A 27,957-nucleotide genomic window follows, 5' to 3' on the forward strand; every position below is an offset into this window, starting at 1 on the left:
AGTTTTTTTTATCATAATGGAAATTTGCACATAAAGTTAGGTAAGCCTCTCAATTCCTGCTACTTAATAGGAATAATTATTGCCTGCTCAACCCTGTCAAAACCAGCAATTTTTGTATGTGTGGGATTCATACTTGGTGATACATGCAGAAGAAATAAAATGTGCCTAGCTGTAGTACAGGTAAGTTTATTAAGGACACAGAGGTGAGGATTATGCCTTCTTCCTACTTTTCAAATAGGTAAAAGTTCAAAACACAAGTCCTTCTTCTCTGTCCGCATTCCGGTCCCAACTTTGTCCTTCTACTCTGTTTACTCCTCCCCTTTCTTTGCACAAATTAGCTCTGTAACGAACTTCATGCTTCCTGTTTGGACCCATCATTCCGTGCAAAAACAGGCAGCTCAGAAACCATTTCCAGCATAGATGGCTCATAAGAACATTCACCGAAGAGAACACTGCTAATTATAGACAGAAGTCGACAAATAAATGTAATTCTCATGTTAAATCAAGTTACTTACAACAGAACGGGGAGGGTCCGCGTCCTTAATGATCGCATGGCGGGATAATCCTAGTCTCCGTGTCCTAGAATTGAAACTTACCTGTACTACAGTTAACAAATTTTCATTCTATGTCAGGACCAGAGACTCAGATTATGCCAGTTCAAAGCTTGTCTACTACCAATTGCCCTACTTCCAGCACTGGCTTAAAATAAAACCTCTTAAAGGTAGAATCCAAGGACCTGTCGGCAGCGCGCATAAGATCTTCCAAATGTGCTCCGAGTGAAAATGCCTTTGAGGCCATTGCTCCTCTAGTTGAGTGAGCACCAAACACCTTTGTATCAATCCCCTCTTCCTGTATTACCCTGCGCACCCATCTGGCTGTGGTTGGAGAAGAAACCGCTCTCTACTGTTTTTGTAATGCAATAAGCAGTTGCCTCTCGCCTGGAGGGGGGACTTCCTCAGTCAACTTCTGGTACGCTCTGAGGCACTGTACCATGCACACCTTGAGGGATTCTCGGAATGCCAGGTATGAGATAATCCTGGTATCGCACTACCGACCATAAAAGAAACCCCATCTGGGAGAACACTGCCCGAGATGTCCAGGGCTCTCACATCTGACACACACCTACAAGAAACCAAACATAATAGCGTCGCCAACTTAGCCGAAATCTTCTTGCGTGATAAAAACCTATCCGGCTCCCAGGATAGGAAAAGATTCAACACTAGATTCACATCCCACAATGTAGAATAACGAGGTTCCGGCAGAAGGGATAGACTAATTCCCCTACGAAGCCTGCAGACAAACGGGTGCTCTCCCACCGGCGACCCGTAAACGGGAGTATGGACCTCTGAAATTGCCGATCGGAATGTATTGATGGAGCGGTAAGCCAAACTTTTCTCTGCACGGCCCGCCAGGAAATTGAGGATGTGGACTACATCTGCGCCCACAGGATCGGCACTTTGTCACAAAGACCAATGGCGCCACCTGTTCCCCAGGCAAATCGGTACATTTTGGTTGTGCTGTCTGTCCATGCCCTGGATAGTAACGACCCAGCGTATCCCGAAAAGCCTTGGAGCGACCAGCGTCGCCTGAGATCTGCCAGGCCATCATCCGTAGTGTCCCTTCCACCACCAGGAAATAAGGATTGAGATCCAGATTCAGCAGGATGTGAGGAAAGTGAGGGAAGTCGGATTGGAGAATCCAAAGAAAGTTCCAGAAGAACCAGAAACCACACTTGAGATCTCCAAAGAGGGGTAATCAAAACAATCTTCGCCTGCCGACGGTGTACTTGGACGGACACCCACGTGATCATCGAGAAAGGAGGGATCACGTAGCCCCTTGCCCGACACCAGTCCTGGAGGAATGCATCCGTCGCCTATGCCTGAGGATCTGGCCTCCAACTGAAAAATCTCAGCCACTGATGATCCAGACATGATGCAAACCGATCGACTGAAAAGGGATCCCACCTCTCTGATAACTGAGAGAAAACCTGCAGTCCAGTTTCCTAACACTGAAGTCCATGAGGTAGTGAGAATGCCAGTCTGCCACCTTGTTCACCTGAACTAGTAGGTACTCCGCTGTGACTCATACCTGGTTCTCTAGGCAGAAGTTCCAAAATTCTTTGGCTGGGTTCTCCACGGTGCGGGATCTGGTACCACCTGGATGGTTGATGTACCTGACCACGGAAATATTGTCCATTTTGAGAAGAACGCAAGATTGGGTCCAACACTGCACTGCAAACGACCCCGCCAGGAGCTCCAGGCAATTGATGTGCAAGAACTGTGGACCAAGCTCCACCTGTGGAGAAATCTCCGTATCTGGCACCCCAACCTTTCACTTCCTCTGTAAGCGGCCCAGACTGCGAGTAAGTCAGCCCCTTTCTGAGATGGTGTGTCTTGAGGAACTGAATCGTGCAATAGTGCAAGGGGCCGGGAAAGATGGCCTGAATTGAGGAGGAGAGAAGGACCACCAGGCGGGCAAGCTGGCGCAGAGATGTATGGGACATGGCCAAGGTTTGGCGCAGCTTGTGCCTGATATGTGCCATATTCCAGGCCCGAAGGCTCAGGATAGAGAAGATGGAGTCTATTGTGAACCCCAAAAAGGTCACACATTGAACCGGAGTAAGAAGGGATTTCTTTTAATTTATAACAAATCCAAACCTCTGCAGTAAGTTCACTGCTGTCTGTAAGTGTCGGGTCAGCTTCTTGGGACACTGGGCAAGGAAGAGCATGTTATGTAGGTAGACTATCATCCGTATGCCTTGCGCCCTTAGAAATTCGACTGCCGGACTGAGGACCTTTGTGAAACACAATGGCACAGAGAATAGCCAGAAAGGCAGAGTGGTGAACTCGAAGACCTGGCCATCCCACCTGAACTGCAGGAAACGGCAAAGAGGAGGAAAGATCGTGACTGTGAGGGTAAGTGTCCTTCAGATCCCGCCGGACCATCTAGTCGAGAGGCCTAACACTTCCCGGAGTAGTTGTAAACCCTGCATCTTTAAGTGGCGATATACCACCCACTCGTTGAAGTCCTTCAAATTGATCTCTGGTCTCCGGCCCATGTCGGCCTTGTCGACCAGGAACATATTGCTGACAGATCCGCTGGAGTGCTCTTCTGAGCAGCAAAATGCCCCTTTTATATATGGGCGGAGACCTTTTCGTTTATCATTTCCATGTCAATCTGGGAAAATGAAATGAGGCGGCCCACCTGTTAAAGTCAGCCGTAGAACTCCACCTGAATGCTCTACACCTTCTGTAGTACCCAAGCATTGCTGTGATAGAAGCCCAAGCCGGGAGGAAGAATGCCAAACAACCCCCTACTAGCAGGTGGGCCGAAGGCAGCAAACTCACCTTTGCCAGAAGTGTTGGATTGACCTCTGTAGCCTCTGCGGCGTCGGAACTTCTGTCCTCTGGTAGGGTAGAATGTATTGAAGCATGCGTGGCCTGATATTGCCCACGCCCGGACCCTTGTCAGGGTTGGAGTAAAATTAGCGGCCGGTTGAGTGGCCATTGCCATGACCGGCCTCATGGAAAACCTGAGGGGTAAAAACCCTGTGAATGTTGGACTGGGCCTTATCCAGTGAGGTGAACGTCGCCACAAACTTACTAAGTTCTTTAACAAAGGAGTCCCCAAACAAACGCCTGTGGGTGACAGCTCCAGCCTCCGAAGAGACAAGGTTCCCCAACTTTGGGTCCACCTTTATCAAAAGGGAACACTGCCACTCTGTAGAGTGCGCACAGTTCACATTCCCCAGGAACACAATGACGCACTGCACCCATCCTGACATTACCTCTGTGGAGATCAAAGAATCCGAGACCTTAGCCTCCTCTGCCATATCTAGGATCTTGGTTAGTGGGCCCACCGCATTCAGGAGCTTTTCCTGGCAGGAACACAAGGACCCTTCGATACCCTTCGTAAGGTCCTTCACATACTTGGCCAGGAATGTTGCCATCTTCGGGCCAATGCCAGGTGTAACAACAACTTTGCCATCTAAACAGAGGCCATGCGAGCGTCTTTCTCCATGGGCTTACGCAGACGGCTCAAGACATACTTGACCACCTTGTCCCCCTGCACCCAGTCTGCAGATCTAGTGTGGAGGATGTCATCTGGGTCTAACATATCTGAAATACCCTCCGGGGCAGAAGGGCGAGTGGAAGCCACAGTCTAGAGTGTCCCACGTCATCATCTGTATCCCCAGGGGAATCTCCTGTATCTAGGGCTTCTGGAGTTGTGGTGCATGGGGGGGTGTTGGGGAACTATCTGGGGGGCTCGCCGGCACTGGCTGTGGGGAGACCTGCGCCAAAAATGCCTGCATCAGGCACCCAAAAGCATCGACTTATCCAGTATTAGGGGTGTCTTTCATAGATTCACATGCCTGAATCATTCCCCGTCGTCGAGACGGGAGCCTCCGGTATATAGAAAAGTAATGTCCTATAGACATACATAAAGAAAAATAGGCCTAAGGGCCTCACCTTAGTAGCCTATCCTTGTCCTTATGCAAAAAGGACCAAACTCTTAGAGCCAGCCAATCAGCTATCACCTCCCTCTAGAACCTTCCCTGCAGGAGCCTCAGTCTCTCAGATTTTCTACCGCACGTTGTGCTAAGGGAGTCTCCTCTGAGCTCTGCTCAGATTCTGTGTTTTTTCACTTCATTAAATGACTTTGTTGTCAAGGATTCTTTTCTACTATGGATTATCTGCAAATACATTCTCTAAAGAACGTCTGGTAAGGAGAAGAAAAGATTTTTTAAGAGCCTGTGCAACTTGTTTCTAGAGGTTGCTCTGCTTTGATCCTCACACGGACCGCATTTACTTTCTATACCACAGGCCAAAGACTGCAAGGTATGTCTCACTTTCTCAAGTAAGTTTTTGAGAGGTCGTGAAGGGCGATTTTTAATATGGTGTCAAACACTAAGACCAGAAAGGAGGTTTTTCATTTTCTCCAGTGTCCGTGATGAGGCGTTCTCCTCAACGTCTAGGAGACCTCAGAAGAGAATCTCCTCAGACTCATTCCTCAGGGGAAAATCCTGAGAAGGCCCTCAAAAAGATCACCCATGGGTCTTCTGGGCGCAGTTCTTAAAAATCTCCTCACTCTGTGGTAAAGGAGAGTACAGGACTTGCTTTTGGGAGAAAAATCATGTAAAAAAGACGACTTCTGAGCCGTCAAAATCACCTCCTCTGGTCATAAGACCCTTCAGGAAGGCGTCTTCTATACCTCCTGAGGTAAAGACTAAGAAGCCAACATCGTCAACAGGATCGTCGACGAAAAAATCATCATCATTGCCTATTACAGCCTCTTCGTCTACGATGGCCTCGTCTACGATGGCCTCGTCTACGATGGCTCGTCTACGATGGCCTCGTCTACGATGGCTCGTCTACGGCGGCTCGTCTACGACGGCTCGTCTACGATGGCTCGTCTACGAGGGCTCGTCTACGATGGCTCGTCGACGATGACTCGTCGACGACGGCCCCATCTACGACGGCCTCATCTATGATGGACTCTTCTACGCCTCCTCTACGATGGCCTCGTCTACGATGGCCTCGTCTACGATGGCTCATCTACAATGGCTCATCTACAATGGCTCGTCTATGATGGCCCGTCGACGATGGCTCGTCGACGATGGCTTGTCTACGGCGGCTCGTCGACGATGGCTCGTCTACGACGGCTCATCTACAATGGCTCATCTATGACGGCCTGTTTACGGCGTCGGCGATGACCTCGTCTACGATGGCCTCGTCTATGATGGCCTCATCTACGATGGCTTGTCTATGATGGCCTCATCTACGATGGCTTGTCTATGATGGCCTCATCTACGATGGCTTGTCTATGATGGCCTCATCTACGATGGCTTGTCTACGATGGCTCGTCTACGACTGCGTCGTCGACGACTGCCTCGTCTATGACTGCTCGTCTACGACGGCCTGTCCAAGGCCTCGTCTACCATGGCCTCGTCTACCATGGCCTCGTCTACCATGGCCTCTTCTACGATGGCCTCGTCTACGATGGCCTCACCTACGATGGCCTCATCTACGATGGCCTCATCTACGATGGCCTCATCTACGATTGCTCCTCTGCGATGGCTCGTCGTCGACGGCCTCGTCTACAACGGATCGCCTACGGCGGCCTCGTCTATGACTGCTCGTCTACGACGGCATAGTCTATGACGCCGAGTCCGTCGACGAGGGAAATTCTGACAATTCTGGAATCTTATAATGTGGTAGAGAGGGCTGCTCAACCTTTTAAGATCTCAATGGTCTCTCAAGAACAGGTCGGCTTCTTGTATGTCTTCACAGAACCTCTCAAGAAGGCAGTAAGGTCAATACCGATTATCGATTGCTTATAGTCAGAGGGGTAAGGTTAATGCAGAACCCCTCCTCTGTATCACCAGTGAGCCCTCAGTTGGATAAGAAGTATAGGGCGCCAGATACAGCGCCGGCGTGTTTAACAGGACATACTAAGCCGGACTCCGTGGTGACAGGCGGCCCAGAAGACCTCCAGGAATCCTTCGGCCCCTCTGTCGCTTCCTCCTGATAAGGAGGTAAGAAGAGTGGACAACATTGGGAACAGGTTTTCCTCAATATCGGCAATGACGGTAAAGGCCGCGAACGCCCTAGCACTCTTGGGACGTTATAATAAGCAATTGTGGGCACACATAGCCCCATAGCTGTCGGAATTGCCAGGTTCATCCACTGAGGTAGTAAAGAGGATTCTGCTAGATGGTGAAGCATCGGCGTCAGAAACTATAGACTGCGCGATGGATATCGCTATGACGGGGTTCTGCCAGTTGGCTGGAGCAGCAGTCTTGCGGCTCCAAGGAAGGCTAAAGGCAACCTCTTTCCGTCCTGAGGTGCAAACAAAGATTTTGGACATGCCATATGTTAACCAGTTACTATTTGGAACAAAAAATTGACGAAGCTGACCCTGCAAGAGCTGTGGGCACTCTTCAGTATAAGGATCAGTCCTTTAGTAGAATAGAGGAAGAGGACAGTCTTCCTACAGAGGAAATTATTAATACAAGTCTTCCTGCCGTTCGGGCCAGAGTAGACCGCAATACCAACGGCGCCAACAACAGCAAAACAAGCAATCCTCTTTTGGGAGGTCGTCCTTTCAAGGTAAAGGACAGCGGACATAACAAAAATCTACGGCTGCTTCTATGAGAAATCTCGATTATGCTGCAGAAAGGAGCAATGGAGAGAGTACCTCCATCTCAGAAGGGAAAAGGGTTTTATTCCTGCTTCTTTTGATCCAGAAAAAAGACAAGAAGTGGAAACCAATTTTGGACCTTAGGGCCCTCAACAAATTCCTAAGAAGCAGTTGTTTCGCTTGGTAAAGATCCAGGAGGTCTTGCGACTACCGTAACAGCAGGATTTTAGGGCGTCCCTTGACATACAGGACGCTTACTTCCATATCCCAATTCACAGGAATCACAAAAAGGTACTTGCGATTTGCAGTAGCGGGCAGACACTTGCAGTTTCGCGTTCTGCCCTTCGGGCTCAAGTCTGCACCGCGCATATTCACGAAATGTCGTACCCCGGTGGCGGCATATCTCAGACAGTGCCCTCACCAAGTCTTTCCGTATCTGAATGACTGGCAGGTCAGGGCTCCATCCTTAGAAGACACGTCCAGGCCTTCCAACGCCCGTTTAAAGCTTTTCGATTGCTTGGGTCTCACCCTCAATCAGGAAAAATCGGTCCTACAACCTTCTCAGTGCATCAGTTTCCTAGGTGCAACCCTGGACACACGGTCAGCAAAAGCTTTCCCATCCAGAGAGAGGATGAACAAGCCCCTTGCACTAGCTGCTATAGTAGCCACGAAGAAAGTCTTGACAGTCCGTCTCTTCAAATCCCTCCTGGGGATGATGTCAGCGTGTATCCTCCTGATTCCTCACTGTCGACTACGAATGAGGAATCTACAGGAGGTGCTCTCGAAGCGGTGGGTCCAATACACAGGGTCATTCGACGACCACATAAAAGTGAATCCTCAAATGGTCGGAGACCTGCAATGGTGGATGTAATCTCAAAACCTGTCTCAAGGCTTGTCATTCCTGCTTCCGGCTGCTCCTCATGTTGTCACAACAGGCGCCTCCTTGGAAGGCTGGGGAGTTTTTCTGCAAGAGCTACAGATAAGCGGGTAGTGGTCTCCTATGGAGAAGAAAATACATATCAATCTGCTTGAACTGCGGGCGGTCTTCCTGGCCCTTCAAGCTTTCCTGCCAAGAATAAAACATTCCCTGGTGCTCATCCGGCCAGACAACACCACGACTAAGCACTACCTCAACAAAGAGGGAGAGACACGCTCTCTGACACACTCTCGCGAGTTGCAAAAAATAATCTGGAATTGGCTCACACTCCACAATATAACCCTAAGAGCGGAATATGTCCCAGGCATGGACAATGTGCTCACCGACGTGTTGAGCAGGCAGAAAACATCGTCACACGAGTTCGAATTAGATCAACAAATTATCGACCCGATCTTCTCCAGATGGGGCACGCCGCACATCGATCTATTTTTGACGACAATGAACGCCAAATGCCCACACTTCGCAAGTTGGCATCCCCAGTCAGGGTCTCTAGGGAATGCATCTTCCATCGCATGGCGCAACATCGTTGCGTACGCCTTTCCGCCATTCCCCATGCTTCCCAGAGTCCTCAGCAAAATTTAGGTGGAGCCTTGTACTCTAATTTTAATAGCCCCAACTTGGCCGAGGCGGCATGGTTCACGGAGCTTCACCGTCTATCCCTGGAGCCGCCGGTCCACCTGCGGCAGTATCTATCTCTGCTTACAATGAACAACAATAAAGTGCACCATCCGGATCTGAAGTCTCTCAGGTTCGTCGCCTGGCTCCTGAGTTCAGAGAGTTCCACAACCTGAATATTCCACAAGACTGCAGACATTCTTGCCAGAGCAAGGGCGGATAGCACGACCAAGACGTATTCCCTGAAATGGAAGCGCTTTTGTGTTTGGTGTGCAGATCACGGAATTCGGCCTTTCTCCACATCACCGGAGCAAATATTAACTTATCTATTACATCTGGCACAGTCGGGCCTAGCCCACTCCTCCATTAAAGTACACTTAGCAGCAATATCTCGTTATAAAGAACTTCAACGAGTCCATCGCTCTGGTCAAGCGGGTTGATTAAGCAATTTCTAAAACGATTATACAGATCTTTCCCGCCAGTAAGGATGTTGCCACCTACCTGGCATCTCCATGTGGTTCTTAACCAGCTCATGAAACATCCGTTCAAACCAGTACACTGAGCTGACCTAAAGTATGCCTCGTGGAAATCAGCACTCCTCCTGACGCTCACATCTGCAAGGGGGGTCAGTGAGCTACAGGTGTTTTCAATCCAGCATCTTTTTCTACTATTTAATAACGACAGAGTAATCCTGAGTACCAATCCTAGGTTTATCTCAATAGTCCCGTCGGACTTCCACCTTAATGAACCGGTGGCTCTACGTTCCTTCTTTGCAAACCCTACCACTGCAGCAGAAAGAACATTACACTCCTTAGACCTCAAACGGTGTATAAAGTTTTACTTGGACAAGACGAAAGGCTTCAGGAAGTCTTCACAACTTTTTGTGGCCTACAGTAGACCAAGGCTTGGTCTACCTCTAACAAAACAGAGTATATCTAGGTGGATCGCTTCAGCGATAGCATTCTGCCATGACAAGGCCGGCCGGCCGTTGAATGCCACGGTTCATGCACATTCCACAAGAGCAATGTCCACATCAGCAGCGCTGTTCGCTGGAGTGCCGATTCTGGACATATGCAGAGCAGCGACGGGGAAGTCACCGCATACGTTCGCCAGGCACTACTGCCTGGATGTTGAGCTTCTGCAGGACGCAGCAGTGGGTCAGGCAGTGCTTCGACATCTATTCCAGTGAGGTGAGCCTTCCTACATCCCGCCATCCTGGTATGCACATCTCTTCTATTTGGTTATGTTGATGTATCCTAATGCTTACAGTCGCATGATACTAAGTGTGTTATATCACTGATTATATGGCATCATTGCTTCGAAGATGTGCATAGTGTATTGCTAACTACTCTGATTCAGGCATGTGAATCTATGAAAGACACCCCTAATACTGGATAAGAAATGCGTTACTTACCTGTAACAGCAGTTATCCAGTATTGGTGTCTTTCATAGATTCACATGCAACCCTCCCGCCTCCCCTGGAAGGTCTCACTTTCTCTCTACCTGCATTACGCCTACCTAGCTTGGTGCGTACGAAAATCTGAGAGACTGAGGCTCCTGCAGGGAAGGTTCTAGAGGGAGGTGATAGCTGATTGGCTGGCTCTAAGAGTTTGGTCCTTTTTGCATAAGGACAAGGATAGGCTACTAAGGTGAGGCCCTTAGGCCTATTTTTCTTTATGTATGTCTATAGGACATTACTTTTCTATATACCGGAGGCTCCCGTCTCGACGACGGGGAATGATTCAGGCATGTGAATCTATGAAAGACACCAATACTGGATAACTGCTGTTACAGGTAAGTAACGCATTTCTTCCACCCCGGTCTTAGACTGTCATTTCAAGGGGGGTGGTATCCTTTCCGTTGGGGTGCTTAGGAGACTTTTGATGGGTCTGGTTTAGCCCATTTGGCGCACTCCTATGGAATCTGCATTGAGACACGCTGCTCCATGGGCTTAACGGCTTGGTTAACACCCTTATAGATGGAATCTTCCACTGATTGGTGCAAGTCATCCCCCCAAGGGAGGAAGGACAAGGAGTCTTCCTCCTGGAGCTGTTTTTGATCTGATTGCATGGCTGGGCAATTGCTTTGAAGCGTGGGGTACCTTCTTGGTACTGCAGGCATTTCATTAAGTGCTGGGGAGCACCAGATTGGGGCACTCAGAATTTAGGCTGCAAGGGGGCCCCGACTGTATTGAGTGGGCCAGAGCCACACAATTCAGAGGCTGAGCCCTGGGACACTCTAGCCCTTGTATTGTATTGGCTACTGCCACCCGAGACAAGTGTCCCACCCTGTACTATTAGCCGCAACTACAATCCCGCAGGGTGTCAAAAGAACTGCAATACAGACCCGATAGGGCATAAGAAAGATAGGGGGGGATACAGACCCAAAACAAGGGTGTCACTCGGGCGGCTTGGTACAAGGCTGGACTCTTCACAGGACAGCGCTCAGCTGCACTATTTTCCGAATACCGAACTCGCACCGCCCATAGAGATGCCACAGCGCCCCCAAGCGGTGGGAGGACCTCACCGCAGGAGAAAGTGGGTGTAACAGCCGAGATGTGATGATTTAAGTCGATTTATTGATGGATTATTAGGTTAAATCATATAATCATTAAAGCCCCACCAGGAGCAGCTCTCTTGCTGCTCAGCCGTCTCTTCCAACTGTCATCCATCCACCAGGCATCCCACACATTCTATATTACCTCACACACTCCAACATTCCACCATTCATCCACATAGGCTGAGCAGCAAGACAAGTTAGTGAAGAAGGTACATGGAATCCAAACCAGGATACCACAGTGGGCAATAATGTTGCGTAAGGTACACAAACAGATTATATGCAGCCAGTCAAAGAAAATGGCGAACAATCAACCCCACAACAGGAGAAGAAAAGGAAATTACTTAACTTGCTGCTGAGCAGCTAAGAAAGAGGAGTGAACAGAGCAGAAGGACCAAGTTGGGATCGGACTGGAGACAGAGAAGAAGGACTTGTGTTTTGGACTTTTGCCTATTTCCCTGCTGTTCATAGGAAAAGTAGTTTGTTGTGTTTTTGAAAAATGGCTACTGAAGTAATAAAGTGATGGTAGAAGGGAACATCTGAGCCACTGGTCCTGACATCGAATTCACCATGATACTTCAAGAAAATAAGCAAATGGTGGTACAGTTATTTCTGAATATGGAATCTGTAATAGATTGTTATCTATTGATTCCACAGGATGCCATCATACAAAAGTCTGCCCTTGATATCCACTGGTTGATATGCATATATAGGGAATGTGGTTTTTTTTGTTTTGTTTTTGGTCTGCTTCGCAAAATGTTATTACCCAGAAATCTGATGGCCCTCAACCCTACTTATCTGTAATTCTGAACGAAGATGTTCATAATTATTCAAGAAGCTTTCACACATAGGCCCTTCGCTTGATGACAAACAGGAAAAAGTAGGCAACGGTGTCTATGAAAATAAAATGTGTCTCTGCTCTTACATACCATTGGAAATAAACATTGCCTGTTTTCATAGTCTCTCCATGCTTAAGTATCATTGCCTTTCCGATATTATCCAATTACTTACCGCAAATTTGTTATATGTATGAACAGTAACCAGCTCACATCATGAGTCCTCTCCTAGACCTCAACTCATGTCCAACGTCGTTAAACTGATTTAATACTATGTAGGGGTAGGAACTAAATCTGGTACATAGTTCTGCAGGGTATGAATGTTGATGTGAGAGGCATCATCATGCAAGGTATATGTTTGCACCTTAGGTGGACCCTCCTCTCCTGTGTACCGTCTTCAACCTTGCAGACAGGGAAAGGAAGGCCAGGGTGAAGGTGGCACATTCGTTTGTGAATAAGTGATGTGTTAACTGGCCTTCTCCACTCCTGGCCCTGCCATGGCACCCACTTGTATGTGGCACACGTGCACAACTTATTTTATACACACATGCATATTTTGCCAGAGTACAAATTGCTCTCAGACTGTGGTCATCTTTTTCCTACCAAGAGATGCATTTTGCATCTGCTGGTTGGATAAACCTGTGAAAACCAACAATAACCAATCTGCTGATTGGATAAACCTTGGGTTCCGGGAGCAGAGTGCTGCAAGGCATAAAGCATTCAAATGTCTTGTCAGGGGGAGTAAGAGTAATATAAATGCAATTACAGTTCAATTTGGCCTTTCGTGCTTTCCCGATATCTCCACTCCTAACCCAAAATGTTGTAATAGATAATTCCGCTTAGGGGGTGATACCCCCCAACTACCCATAGGTTTTACAAATGTTTGCTGTCTGAACTGTCTGTCGCTGTTTTTATGTGTGTTGTTAAGCAGACCTTTTTATTTTACTAAAATTATATATAATATATTTACAGGGGCTTTCTGCCAGCCCTCTTTATCCATTGGTCGGGAGAATCATTCACAATTTCTTTGACCCACTACACCCTGGGGCATTAGATTTGTCCACTTTAGCCATTAGTTACATTTACTATCAGTTACTACATTCTTTTCTTTCACAAGGGTCACATCTGTACACAAAGTAGTTTTCTTCAGTGTCAGAGAATACTTTGGCAATATTTACTTTTTTTGACCAAAACATTAATTCGCTTTTAGCTAATGATTTGTCTTGTTTTGGGGAATTCCTGGCAACTCATCTAAATATTATTTTATAAAAACCCATGACAAAACAAACATTGACAAAGCTAGAATTCTGGCTTACAACACTATACTTATTGGTTTTGCCTGGGCTAGTTGTCCCCTATTTCCCATCCTGCACCAGACTGGAAAATATCCAGCTGGAAAAATACGGCGATGAAATCCAACTGCTGAGCAATGCAATGTTTGCTTACTTTGACGCATCTTTTGAAAGTTCCTTTGTAATGTTTTACGACAGGTTTACTTCTTCAGACCAAATTAATCAAGTTACTTCATTTTGTTTCTATATCCTGCGAACATTGAAGAAAGTGTATCCTTGTATCCCTCTAGAGCTCCAGAAAACAGTGATAACTGTGTTAGCTTTATCAAAAATTGACTATTGCATTGCTCTTTATGTCAACATTCAGCAGGGACTGTCAAACTTCAAATCCTTCAAAATGAAGCTGTGTGCCATCTTTTAGGTATCCCTAAGTTTCAATCTGTTTCGCATGCACTACCTAAACTGCATTGGATTCCAGTAAAGAAGCGAATCGCTTTTAAGGTCTTATGTAATGCCCTTAAGGCTATTCATGGCTGTGGCCGGAAATATTTGACACATGGATTCCAGTGGTATGTCCCTAAAAGAGCTCTACGTTCCGCCTCTTGAAAATATTTGGTAGTACCCAAATTTAAAAGGACAACCTGGGATGGTAGAAGTTTTATATTCATTCATGGAAAACTCTGGAATGGTCCTCCACTTTATTTAAAATCCCAAAACAGCCTAATTAATTTTAGGAAATTGTTGAAAACTTAGCAGTTTTCACATCCCTTGGTTACCCTTTGGTGGAGGATGTAGCCTTATAGCTAGAGCTGTCGACCTTGAACCGGGTTTGAGTCTCTGCAGGATGCTCAACATCCAAATCACTTAATCTCCCCGTGCCTAACAAAAAAAAAAGAATGTTTCCATCTGTAACGAAACTGGTGCTCATGTTAAGCGCTCTGATATATCTTCCTGTCGAGTTCGTGCTATATAAAACTCAATAAAAAAAAAATCCTAGTTTCAGCATGGTTTGCAGTTTTTTAATGCTTAGTTCCAATCTGATTGCAGTTCGATAGCGCTGAGATCCCTTTGCATTTGCGCTTTTTATAATATTTCATTTGTGCTCTTCAGTTGTGCATTCTGTGTGTATTGTGAGAATACATACATTGTCTCAGTGGAATATTGCATCCATTACATCAGTCTGTTTTTGACCCCTTTGGGTACAAGTTCAAATCAATTTTTCATCCTCCTACAGTCGATAAAATGGTTGGGTAAAAAAAGACTACTTACTCAGTACTAAGATAGCCCTCAGCACTAAGATAGCCCTCAAGGTGAACGCACACATTAGGAATAAATGCGTGGTCTACTGGTAGAACATGACTTTGGTATTATTTGTTTTGCATCTTTGGTAGGTTGCCACTGGAAAATATAGCATGCTTTAATCGACTTTTGGGTTATATTTTCATTACTGGACCTACACAAAAAAATCACCCATCTTCGAGAAACTAACCCAGAGTAATTTATCCTACTTTCTTTCCTACCCAGTTGAATTCGTATGTACTACTTTTTCATAAGTCTCCATAATAAATGAAGTACTCTTTGTCTAAAAATACAAATTTGCACCCTATTTTCACTCTTTCAAAATGTTTGGGGTTCCCTATATTCACTGCATCACTTTGCGTTTTTAAAAGACTAGTAGCGTGTACCACTGCATTTTAGGATTATATTCCACAAATTATCAGATTAAAATGTTGGCTACCATGTAGTAATTAAGTGTGAGGAAATTGAGGCCTGTACTTTTAGATGCTTCATTTAAAAAATTTTAGCATTTCATACATGTGAACTAACGGTAACACATGTAGCGTGTTTCAGCAGCTCTAACTTCCAGCCTTTTGAACTCACATGTCCTCTTATGAAACACATTTTTTTCCGTAACTAACGGGTGGTGGATTATGTCGCAGATATTCATTTTTTTATAGTAACGCATTTGCCTGTGAAGTTTTGAACACTTTGTCCGTCAGGAATCCATGACTGAGCATGTTTTCGAGTAAGGACAGAACGTGGTATCTGTTTAAAAAATAATTGAAAACCTAGTGTGCTGAAGTTAGATGTTTTTATATATTTTGCTAAGTGGGCATTTACTTGTGGGCAATGTGTGGTCATCCTCTTTGCTAAAAGATGAGGAATGACTTAAGTGAAATATTCTAAAAAATAGTCTTGAAGGAAATCAATTGAAAAACTAATATTCGAATGAACACAAAGTAGTGAGGGACCCCCAGACCAATTCTGAACCACAGTGCAGATTGAAAGGTAAATGGCACCTTCTACTAGCCCACTGCCCCCCCTTGTTGGTAGCATGTTTGACACTTGTCAGCCTGCTTGATGCTACTGGAGCATGTTTTCATAAACTGTGTTACTATGGAGTCTGCTCTTCGGTTGTGTTGATTTGTGGCGCTCTTTTCTGGTCTGTTTTAGGCCTGGGCGGTGAGCTATACTCCATTCACGGAGTTTGCTCAGTTTTCCGGGCTCCGCAGATCTCGCAGAGTTCCGAAAAACTCAGTGGAGCACAATTTCAACGAACCAGCTCATAAACATTAAGAAAATCCAATGCTAGACCACCTTCCAGCGAGATTTCTCAATGCAGGAAGTTGTGTCTGGTCGTGAGTGCTCGTGTTGAGGAACCATCTGTTCGCTTTGAAAATCTACTCGAGTGGCAGCAAGTTGCTGCGCCCTCTTGTGCTGAGCATGGTGGTCCCAGTTATCACATTTGATTGGCTAAGAATGCATCCTATGAGGCATTGCGCATGGTTGGTGCAAATACAAATGTTGGCCAGAAGAATGACTTGTGAATGATTGTATGCATCGAAAAGTCCCCTGAACGTGTAGTTATTTGAACTCTTTTTAGTTCAACGCGGGTGCGCAACTTTTAATAATGTACAGTCTTTTAGAAAGCGTAGAGCAGGTGCAATATTTTGCCTCCTTTGGGGTACCAAATAGTTGTGTATACAAATGTGTAGTTTTTAATGGTGTATTGGATTCAATGAGGGGTGCACTTTCGTGGGTTACTGGATACTTATATGGATTTTCCCTCTCCAGATGACAAACAGAGCTCCTGTTCACGAGGGCTGCACATCTTAGCACGTGTGCAGAAGTTTAATTAATCTGTGCAAAACAGTGGATTACTTTGTGACTTGCCTGTGTACATGTGTGATTTTATCGGCTGTTAGATTGAGTCAACGTGCACCTGCAATTGGATATTTTCCCAATTCGATGCAGATGCTTTTTTGATCTGTTAGAATGTTGTGCAGATCCTCCCTGCGATAGAGGTGCACACCCACACCAGTGAGAATGTGTTTGTCTAGTGTCTGTGCATCTTTGTTTGTGTGTGGTTAGTAGCATTTGCTAATTCAGGATGAGATAGATTTTGTCTGGAGGGCACATGCAAAGTCAGAATGAGATATGAATGAGTGATTGGTCTGTCTTGATGCCCTACAAATGTTTTATAAGGAATGGGTTTGCATGTACATTCTACCAAATGCCATACGCATTAATTCAGTTTGTATGCAATAGTGACTGGTGGGTGGATTGTGTGTCCTTTGTTGTTAAATAGCGTTAATTCGCAGTTAAAACCTGTATCTTCCAGGGCATTCTTTAATGGATTCATTGTGGTCAGTTCTGCATTCTTTTTTTTCTTTTCTATTTATTTATTTTTAATCAATATATCTATGCCTCGTTGAAACTTTTTTTCTGTGAAAGCGACTAAGTCATTTTTACCCATTTGTGAGGCTTTGGTTTCTGTGTTTCACATGAGATATAGAAAGTTGGAAACAGGCAGGTTTGAAGTACTGCACTTTTAGTATGTTCCATAATGCCTTCCGTGTGCATATAACTACCAGAATGATGCATGTTTTAATCTATGAGGTCTTTGACCAGTGTTCACTAACTTTCATCTGTCCAAGCACGTGTTATGTCCAGGAGGCCTTTCGAAAATTGGTGGAATTTGGTAAAATAAAGTCTCTTCGTAAAGTGCAAGTTAACCGTAACCTTACTGTCGTGCCATGCCATTATAATACATTTATTATTAACTTTGTATATGTGCGTTTCTGTCCCTTTTTAAAGTTTTAACTGATTTATGTGTGCATTAAAGACCTTTTTGTGCTTAATTGTGATATTCTCCCATCTGCTCTTTGCTGAGAATGTGCGTTTTACTGTACTGACAATCATTCTATTTGTGCGTATTTAAATAAAGATTGTAATATAGACTTTAATAATTTAAAACAAATATGTTACTCAAATGCAGTACTTGTTCAAATTTAGATCAAGGGCAGAGTTAGAACATGAAGCACTTATAGACGGAAATCTTGCAACAGAAGCCAATCTGATTGTTTTGGACACGCTGGAAATAATTGTACAGGTAAGGAGGCTTTGCTGTGTTTGTTTTATAGAGGTTGAAGAACTAGCAGGAGGTTCTTATGTTCTATACTTAAAATGAGTGACACAGCTCTGCCTAGATGTTTTAGTCTATCTCATATTTTGTGAACAGTTTTTGACCCAGAGTATTGGAAGCAATTTTTGTTTAATATTTATTTCATTTGTGTCCTTTGCTATTAATGTCGTGGATTGTATTGTGAGAGAACCACATATCATTCTTGGCTTCATGTTCACGAACCACAATAATAAGTAATATTGAGTGCAGGTCTAAAAAGGGTTTTTAAATTCAGCAAAGTTTCAGATGTGTTCCGTTTATGAAATTTCTCCATTTAAGTTTGCCTTACCCTTTTCACTCAAATAAACCCCACCAAGATCCAAAGTCTAGGGCGATTTTTTTCTCTGTAAGTTAACTTCTGCAGCATACATTGTAAGAAAAGTATTGATTTTAAAACAAATGTAGACAGGCGCGAAAGTGTAACTTTGAAATTTGCAAAGATTTCCATAAACGTTTGTAGATGCTGCATGAATAAAACTTGACAACTTAGTACCTTTAAATGGAATACAGCTTTTACAATGCAGTTTTCACTATTCTGTGTCCTTTACCACGTAGGTAAGTACATAGCATAGTTTTTTTTCCTTTACCACTCTGTACTTTACCATGAAGGTCTTTTTATTTTTTAAATTACATAATGTTTTATGTTATTTAAAAAAAGGCGGGTAAAAGTGTGGGAAGAGGTAAGGGTTGTTTTAAGGTTATGGGTCGGGGACAGGTAAAGGGAGGTAGGGTGATGTTAGGGTTTAGAGATGGGTAGGAGTAATATAAGCAGGAGTACATTCTGGGTTTAGGGTTGGGTAGAGGTAAAGGTAGGTAAGGGTAAATTTAGGGTTAACAGGAGGGTAGAGGTAAAGGGAGGTAAGGGTAAATTCAGCATTCAGACATTGAAAAGAGGTAAAGGGAGGTTGGAAGTGAAAAAAAGGATGGACTTGGGGTGGGTCACCCCGAAAAACAAATATATACATATGTGTGCGTGTGTTCTCACTGAAAAAAAGAAAGGTAACAGGGACATAATAAGTCGGTATCTGAATGACTATGAGTGAGCAACTGTGGGTGTATAAGTGGGCGTGTGAGTAGCTGTGTAGGTGAGTGAATTGTTATGTGAGTGGCTCTATGAGTGAGTGAGTAGCTGTATGAGTGGGTGAGTGAGTGGGTGTCTGAATGGCTGTATGAGTGAGTGAATTGGGTTTGTAAGTGGCTGTATGAGTAAGTGAGTGGCTGTTTGGTTTAGTGGGTTGGTGTGGGAATGGCTGTATCGGAGAGTGAGCTGATGTGAGAGTGCTTGTATGGATGTGTGAATGGGTATGTAAGTGGTTGTGTGAGTGCTAGTATGGGTGAGTGAGTGGCTGTGTTGAGAGACTATGGGTGGATAAGTGGGGGTGTAAGTAGCTGTGTCAATGTGTGGCTGTGTGAGTGGCTCTCTGTGTAAGTGACTGGTTGTCTGGGTAGCTGAGTAGTTGTTTGAGTGGCTGTATGAGTGAGTGAATGGGTGTGTAAGAGGCTCTATGGAGGAATGAGTGGTTGCGTGAGTACTTGTATGGGTATGGGCCTGGGAATGGGTGTGTGAGAGCTTTTATGGGGTGTGCGTGGGTATGTGAGTGCTTCTGTTGATGATGCTATTAGTGATGTCCTTTGAGATATCAACAGTGATGTCACTTACCATGTCATAAGAGATGTAATATGTGAAGTCGATAGCAGTGCATTGCGGGGGTGTAAGGTATAATGAACTCAGCTAACTATAACTGCTGAATTTCACTGGTTTTGTTCGAGTAAAATCTGAGCCTAACTATAATACTACTGTAACCTTTGGTTCTTTCAATGAATTTCTAAGGTTTTGTAATGTTGTTCCCTTACTCTGACAGCCCAGTATCCTTTGTTTTTGTAAGTGAATTTCTATGTTTAAAAAAAAAAATTCCTAAGTGTAATACAAACCTTTGACAGTATGTGAGTGAGTTCATGAGTCTTTCAGTAAGTGGATGTTATTGTCTGGGTGGGTCTGTTAGTGGGTGTGTGAATGTCTGAGTAGGTCTGTGAGTGTGTGCATGAGTGGGTCTGTGAGTGAGTGCATAAGTCCCTGAGTGGGTCTGTGAGTCAGTACATGAGTCTTTGAGTGGGTCTGTGAGTGAGTGCACGAGTCTCTGAGTGGGTCTATGACTAGATGCGTGAGTGTCTGAGTGGGTCTTTGAGTGGGTGCATGAGTGAGTGGGTCTATGAGTCAGTGCATGAGTCTCTGACTAGGTCTGTGAATGGGTGCATGAGTGTCTTTGAAGGTCTGTGAGGGGATGCATGAGTCTGTGAGTGGGTGGGTGTGTGAGTGTCTGAGTGGGTCTGTGAGAGGTTGTGTGACTGAATCTGTGTGTGGGTGTTTGAGTAAATGAGTTAGTCTGTAAATGGGAACATTAGTGACTTAGTGGGTTTGTGAGAGTGTGCAAGAGTCTCTGAGTGGATCTGTGTGTTTGTGAATAAGTGTCTCAGTGGGTCTGTGAATAGATGCATGAGTGAGTGAGTCTGAGTGAGTCTCTCAGTGGGTCTGTGAGTGGGTGAATGAGTGCTTGAATGGATCTGTCTGGGTTCATGAATGTCTGAGTGAAGGTTAGCGCATCAGTCTGTGAGTGGGTGTGTGAGTGCATCTGTAAGTGGGTGTATTATTGTATACGTTGGTCTGTCAGAGGGTGCTCAGTAAGAAAGTAGGTGGCACATGATAGCAGGTCCTCATGCCAGCTTCACTGGTGGCGGTCCTCCTGTCCAGCTTGCCTGCAATCCGCTACCTTCTGCTGCATTCGGTTTTGTGCCTTCTCCGCTCGTTTTTGCTACCTTTTTTGCTACATCTTACTCCTGCCCTCTATTTTGACTCTCTCTGTTCCTTCTGTCTGTTATTTTGCCTATTTCTGCTCGCGCCTGGCCTTTATTCTGCCTCTTTGTGCTCATTGCTGACCTTTATTCTGCCTCTTTCTGACCTTTATTCTGCCCATTTCTAACCTTTATCTTGCCTCTTTCTGCTCGTTGCTGAACTTTATTCTGCCTCTTTCTACTCGTTTCTCACCTTTATTCTGCCTCTTGCTGAACTTTATTTTGCCTCCTTTTGTTCGTTGCTGACCTTTATTCTGCCTCTTGCTGCTCGTTTCTCACCTTTATTCTGCCTTTTGCTGCTCATTGCTGACCTCTATTTTGTCTCTTGCTGCTCTTGTCTAACCGAGTTTCGCCTCTTTCTGCACAATCTGCCCATTATTTTGCCTCTTTCTGCTCACCCCTGATCTTCATATGGCCACTGTCTGCTTGTTTCTGACCTTTGTGCTGCTTCCTTCTGCTCGTTTCTCACCTTTATTCTGCCTCTTTCTGCTCATTACTGACCTTTATTTTGCCTCTTTCGTCTCCCTTCTGACCTTAATTCTGCCTCTTTCTGCTCATTAATCACCTTTATTTTGCCTCTTTCTGCTCATTAATCACCTTTATTTTGCCTTTTGCTTGTGGTTTCCGACCTCTATTTTCCTTGTTTCTCACCTTTATTTTGCCTCTTGCTGCTCATTTCTGACCCTTATTCTGCCTCTTTCTGCTTGTTTACCACCTTTATTTTGCATCTTTCTGCTCATTGCTGACCTCTATTTCGCCTCTCTCTGCTGGTTTCTCACCTTTATTTTGCCTTTCTTTTCTTTTTCTGATCATTATTTTGCCTCTTACCTGCTCATTGCGGACCTTTATATTGCCTCTTTTTGCTCAGTGCTAACCTTTATTCTGCCTCTTTCGGCTCGTTTCAGACCTTTATTCTGCCTCTTTCTGCTAATTTCTCATCTTTATCTTGCCTCTTTCTGCTCGTTGCTGACCTTTATTGTGCCTCTTACTGCTCTTTTTCCCCCCAGGCTGGGGGGGGCTCACACACGAAGGGAGCTGCTGGAAATGGAGCTCCCTGCGTGCAAGAGCAAACTGTTTCATCTCTTCTTTCCCTGCCTGCATGTTGGCAGATAAGGAAAGAGATTAAACATCCGCTTCCACCGGGTGGGAGCATTTTGTCAGCTGTCGCCCACTAGATCCAGAGTGTTTGCACAGCTCTTCTTAAGCTAAAGCAGACAGCTTTGTCCCGGGGGTGGAATCCCGGGGTGGGCACCCTAGGACATAGCAGGCGGCGTCCCGGGCGGGGCTGGCAGTCCCCAGAGCCATTTTTGGCTCCAGGAGGGGTAGCCACGCTGCACCCTCCTTCTATTTGTACGGGCTGCCCCAGGGAGATGGTGGCCCACAAGGCCGAGGCCCCCCTCCTTTTTAAAAAAGAAAGAAAGGTGGCAGGGGGAGGTAACTATTCTCCATATATAAGTTAGCCCCGGGGAGCCGGTTGTTTCATTGATGGGTCCACGCGGACCCCCTATTCAGTTTATTTCGAGCCCTTGGGAGGTGTTGGTCCCCGGACTCCGGAGCTGGGTCCGCGAGGCCCCCACCCCCATTCCTTTGTATTTAGCCCCTAGGAGGTGGGGCTCTCCCATTATTAAAAGTAAGCCCCGGGGAGGTGGTGATCCCTGGGGCATAATTAAGCCCCCTCCTTATCTCTTATGTTTTACATTTATTTTTATTTTCATTTTATACAGCCCGCATGCCCTAGGACTTGGCCTACCCTGGGGCTATAATGTAAACAAGCACAGGAGACCACACTTGTTATTATTTTTAAAAATGTTGCCGCAGCTCCCTTGCGGTCCTGCGGAATATTTTTTTCAAAAAGTGCTTTTTGGCTCTGTTGGAGGCCACGGGCGGGGGGACACCAAGACCAAAACCACAGTTAGGGCGTCAGGGTATTCCTACCCTTCCCCCATTTCTTTTTTTTTAAATGTTTTCCCAAGATGGTGCCCGACACTTCCTAGTTCAAGTTTTGGCCTCCAATCAGATTTCAGCACTGGGACTGTCGAATCCACGTCACTATATATACAAATTTTTTTAGTAGCTCCATAACTACACCAAATAAAAAAAGGGTTCTTTCTGCACCAAGATCTGCCTTTCTGCAAAATTTGGTGTAAGTCCGTCCAGTGGTTCAGGCTGTAGGATGTCTAAAATCAGTATTGCCCCACCCCCATTTTTCTTTGCCCCCGCTTGATTATTCCCCCTAACTTTCCATGCACAACAAGAATTGCGGTACGTCAAGCGGGGGCCGATTAAAAAAAAAAAAAAGTGCATTTCCCATGTTATTAAAAGAAAATATAATTTGTATATCTAGAGGCGAGGACCCTTTTTGGCATCCATTTTAGGACTCTGACTAAGCCGAGTTCCAAACAAAGAGATTTTTGAAAAAAGAAAGGGGCAGAGTAGCAATACCCTGACCCCCTCAGTCTAGTGTTGGGGTCCCCCTGCATTTTTTGTTTTTTAAAGTTCACCTAAAAAATCACCAAGATTTGTGAATCCCCATAAAAAATGTTTTTTTAAACCAAGTGCGGTTTCCAGTGCTTGACTCTTTTAGAGCCCCTGGGTGGTCCAGGTCCCAGGGGCTTATTTTTATGTATAACATGGGGAGAAAAGCGCACACTACCTCCCTCCCCATGGCCACTCTAGACCCCGGGGACCGCCGCCTCCTGGGACAGGTCGATTGTCATTTTTGACTGGAGGTGGGGGCTGCGTGACCCCCTCCTGAGGCTCTTAAGAGCCCCGGGGTCCCCCACTTCTCCAGGGGTTGGCCAACTTGAAAAAAGTAGGGGGTCTTGGGGGCCTGCGCGGCCCAGCTCCCTGGCCGTTTTGTGGCCCCGGGTTACAGTACCTGCCCATGGCTGGCTTAAAAAACAAAGGAGGGGGACCTGGAGCCATTAATGGTTCTGGGGCCCGCTAACCTCCCTATGTCCCGGATGCCCACCCCCAGGACATGGCTGTTTGCACTTGCTTGAGAGAAAACAGTAAGTTCACTCCCAGCAAGCGGGAGCAGAAAAACTGCTCCCGCCTGCTGGGAGTAGACTTTTCATATGTTTTGGGCAAGAAAATAGATGAAAGAATTGCTCCTGCGCGTAAGGAGTAGCAAAGGAGCAGCATTTATGCTGCTCCCCGCGTGCAGGAGTAATGCCGGCTCCCGTGTTAGGTGGGGAGCCAGCAGGTACTGCGGCGGCATTGGGGCTTTCCCCACAGTCACTAACACTGGGTGCCCTGGATGGGCTCCAGGGCCCATACATCAAGAGGTAGGGCCACGGATGATGAGGTCCCTGGGGCCAAATATGGGAAGGGTGGCCACGCAGCCCCTCTTCCACATGAATGAGTAGGGGATTCTTTCTTGTCTAGTCCATGGTTCTCCCTTTAGGTTTAAAGCATTTTATTGGAGCAACACAAATAAATAAGACATACAGAGCGTATAAGGTGGCAAATCACTGCGGCCAGGGCCGCACTCTCGGCGTTAGCTTCTCCAAAGGACATCTCAGCTGTAGACTAGTCCGCAGTGACACATAAAGACAGGCAGTGTTGCAATAAGATAACAATCCCCCCCGAACTCCCCCCCCCAGAACCCCACCTCCCTGATCCCCTTACCCCTACCCCCCCTTCAGCCAGTGCACAGTCCTATCCCTTGCCGTCCACCCTGGTCGCTCTTTAGTGAAAGAAACTAGCCCAGCGTCCATTCAAGAGGTCGATTCTTCGGGTGTCGTGAGCCTTAAGAGGCGGAGGTATCTTGGGCAGGTGATTTCCCTGAATTCAGTGAGCAGCAGAGACCGGAACGGCTGCCAAAGGTCATCAAATTGCTCTCTATCCCCTGCCAGTGTGAGCGATAATTTCTCCATTCCTAACACATGCCACACTCTATGGAGCCAGCCTGTGATAGAGGGAAGCGTGGTGGTGCGCCAATGTAGTAGGATGTTCTGTACTGCTGAGCCTAATGCAATAGCTATCTGTCTGCCTCTGCGAGATCTAAGGGGATACATTAACCTGTTCGGGAGTCCTAACAATATGTATGCTGGGAAGCGAGGTAGTTCGGTGTCGAAATGGGTGTCAATTTCATCTATCACTTCTTTCCAGTAAGAGTCTAGGAGCGGACAGTCCCATAGAATGTGTGTCAGTGTGCCCACTTTCCCGCATCCCCTCCAACAAGCGCTATCCTTACTACGGTCCATTTCATGTACTCGCTCTGGGGTATAATACCAGTAGGTAGAGACCTTGGTCAGTGTTTCAGTGAGTCCCATATGGTATGCCGAGTGCCTTGCTCTGTACGATATCTGCTCCCATTCCTTATGGCTCAGTGTCCTGCCCAATTCCCGTTCCCAGCGCTCCCTCCCTGGGTTGTAGAAGTGTGAAGAAGGCGGTTGCAATAGCTTATAGAGGTCCGTAATCAGTTTCGCATCCGACGTGCGAGACATGAGCCATCTCTCATAAGGGAGGAGTAGCCTATCGGCCGCCTCCCGTGCTTGCGGGGGTAGTGCCCAGTGGCGAACCTGCATGTAGTGGAGCCTTTCGGTCTCTGGGAATGAATGTACCTGTCGGAAGCGCGGGAAGGGGACGACACCCTCTGGGCCGTACACATGGCATAGGGCCCGACACCCGGCTGCTCGACAGTGGGTAAAGGCCCCTTGTTCCATCCCCGGAGTAAAGTCCGGATTATCGACCAGTGGTGTGAGTGGCAAGGGGAATGTGGTAAGATTGTGAACGATGTTGGTGGCATCCCAGACCCGCAGGGGCACCCTGGTGACAAAGGATGCATATAAATTCGCGGGGCGATGAACCTGACTCAGAAATGGCACCTCCTGTAGGGGCCGGCCCACCACCACCTGGTCCTGGAAGAGCCAGTGCTTGTCCGATTCCCACCTACTCCATTCCACCAGATAACGCAGCTGTGCCGCTTGAAAGTACTTGCGGAGATCCGGTATCCCTAGTCCTCCAGCCTCAGGGGCTAGCATAGAGATTGTCCTCTTCATTCTGGGCTTTCTGTCTTGCCAAATAAAGCGCAAAAGGTCTGCCTGCGTCTGTTGGATCCACCCAGCGGGCGGCTGGAGCGGTAAGGCCCTGAACAGGTATAGAATCTGGGGTAAGACCGTCATTTTAACTGCAGCTATTCTGCCCAACCAAGAAAGGGTGCTGCGATTCCACCGTCCGAGTTCCTCCCGGATCTTCTTGCCCAAGGTGGTGTAGTTAGCTGTCACCATAGCCGGTAAGGTGGGGGCTAGCTGGATCCCCAAGCAAGGCACCAGATCCGACAACCAGAGCATTGGGAACCGGCCTTGTAAATAAGAACTAGTGGCTGGCGCAAGGGACACGTCCAGCGCCACCGATTTCCCCATATTCATCCTGAAGCCTGCGACAGCAGCAAAGGAGTCCAGCTCCTCAATGCACACCGGAAGGGCAGACCGGGGGTCGTCCAACGACAGTATAATGTCGTCTGCATAGAGGCTTATAGTGTGAGTGAAGCCCCCGAACCGTATCCCCGTTGCCGCTGGGTTGGTACGTATCCGTTGGGCGAAGGGCTCCATATAACGGGCGAAGAGCAGGGGCGAGAGCGGGCACCCCTGCCTAGTACCCCTCTCGATGTCAAAGCTCCGCGAGCTGTAACCATTCACCCGTACTACCGCTGTCGGGAATTTATAGCAATTAAGGATCATGGATCGAAATTTCTCTCCTATACCTACTTTCAGCAGGACCTGTTCTAGATAGGGCCAGTGTACACGGTCAAACGCTTTTTCGGCGTCCACCGCCAACATCATTCTTTCTCCGGGAATTTGGGAGGCTTTCTCTGAGGTGAACGATCCTCTTGGTGTTGTCCACCGTCTGCCGCCCGGGAACGAATCCCGCCTGGTCCAGTTCTAAAAGTCCTGGTAATGGGTGGCAAGTCGGGCCGCGAGGATCCCGGTATATAGCTTAAGGTCTACATTTAAGAGAGATATCGGCCTGTAGGAGCCGCATTGCGTCCGGTCCTTCCCTGGCTTGGGGATGACCGTGAGAGAGGCCCTTAGGAGGTCAGGCGGGATGGCCCCCGGAGCAGCGAACGAGTTAGAGGCGGGTGAGTAGCGGAGCCAACGACGTGCAAAACAGTTATAAAAGAGAGACGTATATCCGTCCGGCCCCGGAGCCTTACCGTGCTTGAGTTTGGCGATAGCGGAAATCACCTCCTCGATTCGAATATCTCTGTTCTAGTACTGTGCCTGCGGGGGGGCCAAGGAAGGGAGGGTGATCGAGTCCAAGTAATCCGCTGTCGTAGGTTCAGGGGATCCCCGGCGTAGAGATCTGCGTAAAACCTGCGGAAGGTTTCAGCAATATAGGCGTCCTCCGTGACCGTCGACCCCGTGGAGTCAGAGACCTCCTTCACCATCTGTCGTTGGTGCATCACCCGGAGCCTATTAGCCAGCAGTCGGCCACAGCGGTCCCCCCCCGGTGTAGTAGGTATGGCGCAAACGCAGCGCAGCGTACTCCGCACGGTCCATATCCAGGGCCGTCAGGAGTTTCCTCGCCCCCTTGAGCTGCTTCCAGGTCCGGGGGGCCCCCGTCCGACAGTGTATTTGTTCGAGCTCCCGGACCCGCTAGGTGAGTTCATCCCTCTTACTCTGCCGTTCCTTATTTTCTGCCGAGGAGATGGCTAGGAACTCCCCCCTAAGTACAGCCTTCAGGGCCGCCCATTGTGTCGCCAGGGAGGTGTCGGAGTTATCATTGTGGGACAAATAGTCCCGGATAGCATCCACTATGTGTTTAACCACCGCCTTCCTGTGCAATAATGTGTCCCTAAGGCGCCAGACCCTGGGAGGGCAAGATACCGGCGGCAGGCATAGCGTGGTGGAGACCGGGGCATGGTCCGATAGGGAGATTACTCCCATCTCCGTCGTTGATGCCAACGCACGTACCGGAGTCATAACCAGGAGATGGTCCAGTCTCGAGTACGTTTTATGTGCGTGGGAATAATATGAATATCCCTTGTCAGTGGGGTGCATGCAGCGCCAGAGATCGTGGAGGTCCACCTCCGACAACTGTGCTTTACATCCGGCCGAGAACTCCCCGGCTTGCGGAGAACGGTGTGTGGATCTGTCTAGAGCCGAGTCGAAGACCATATTGAAGTCGCCTCCGATGACAATGTGCCTGTCCTGCGAGGCAGGGATTTCTACCAGTGCCGATCGTAAGAAGCGCTCCTGCTTTTCATTAGGGCTATACAGGGACCCAACCGTGAAAGCAACACTCCCAATCCTAAACCTG

The 27,957-nt window shown here is 47.0% G+C and overlaps 1 protein-coding gene across 14 annotated transcripts in view; it reads left to right on the forward strand.

Annotated features, from left to right (window-relative positions):
• The window catches only part of DOCK7 (dedicator of cytokinesis 7), an 870,736-nt gene that overhangs the window by 661,408 nt on the left and 181,371 nt on the right, over nt 1-27,957 (forward strand). For 12 of the 14 annotated variants that reach the window (XM_078669468.1, XM_078669501.1, XM_078669509.1 and 9 more), the window contains one exon: nt 17,673-17,769. In XM_078669468.1, the coding sequence (XP_078525594.1) occupies nt 17,673-17,769 (97 nt within the window). Of the gene's footprint in view, nt 1-11,339; nt 12,211-17,672; nt 17,770-27,957 lie in introns of those variants that run through there. The other 2 variants (XR_013603568.1, XR_013603571.1) reach the window with 1 other exon arrangement.

This window comes from Lissotriton helveticus, chromosome 1_2, assembly GCF_964261635.1.
Source record: "Lissotriton helveticus chromosome 1_2, aLisHel1.1, whole genome shotgun sequence".
Classification (NCBI taxonomy): domain Eukaryota; kingdom Metazoa; phylum Chordata; class Amphibia; order Caudata; family Salamandridae; genus Lissotriton; species Lissotriton helveticus.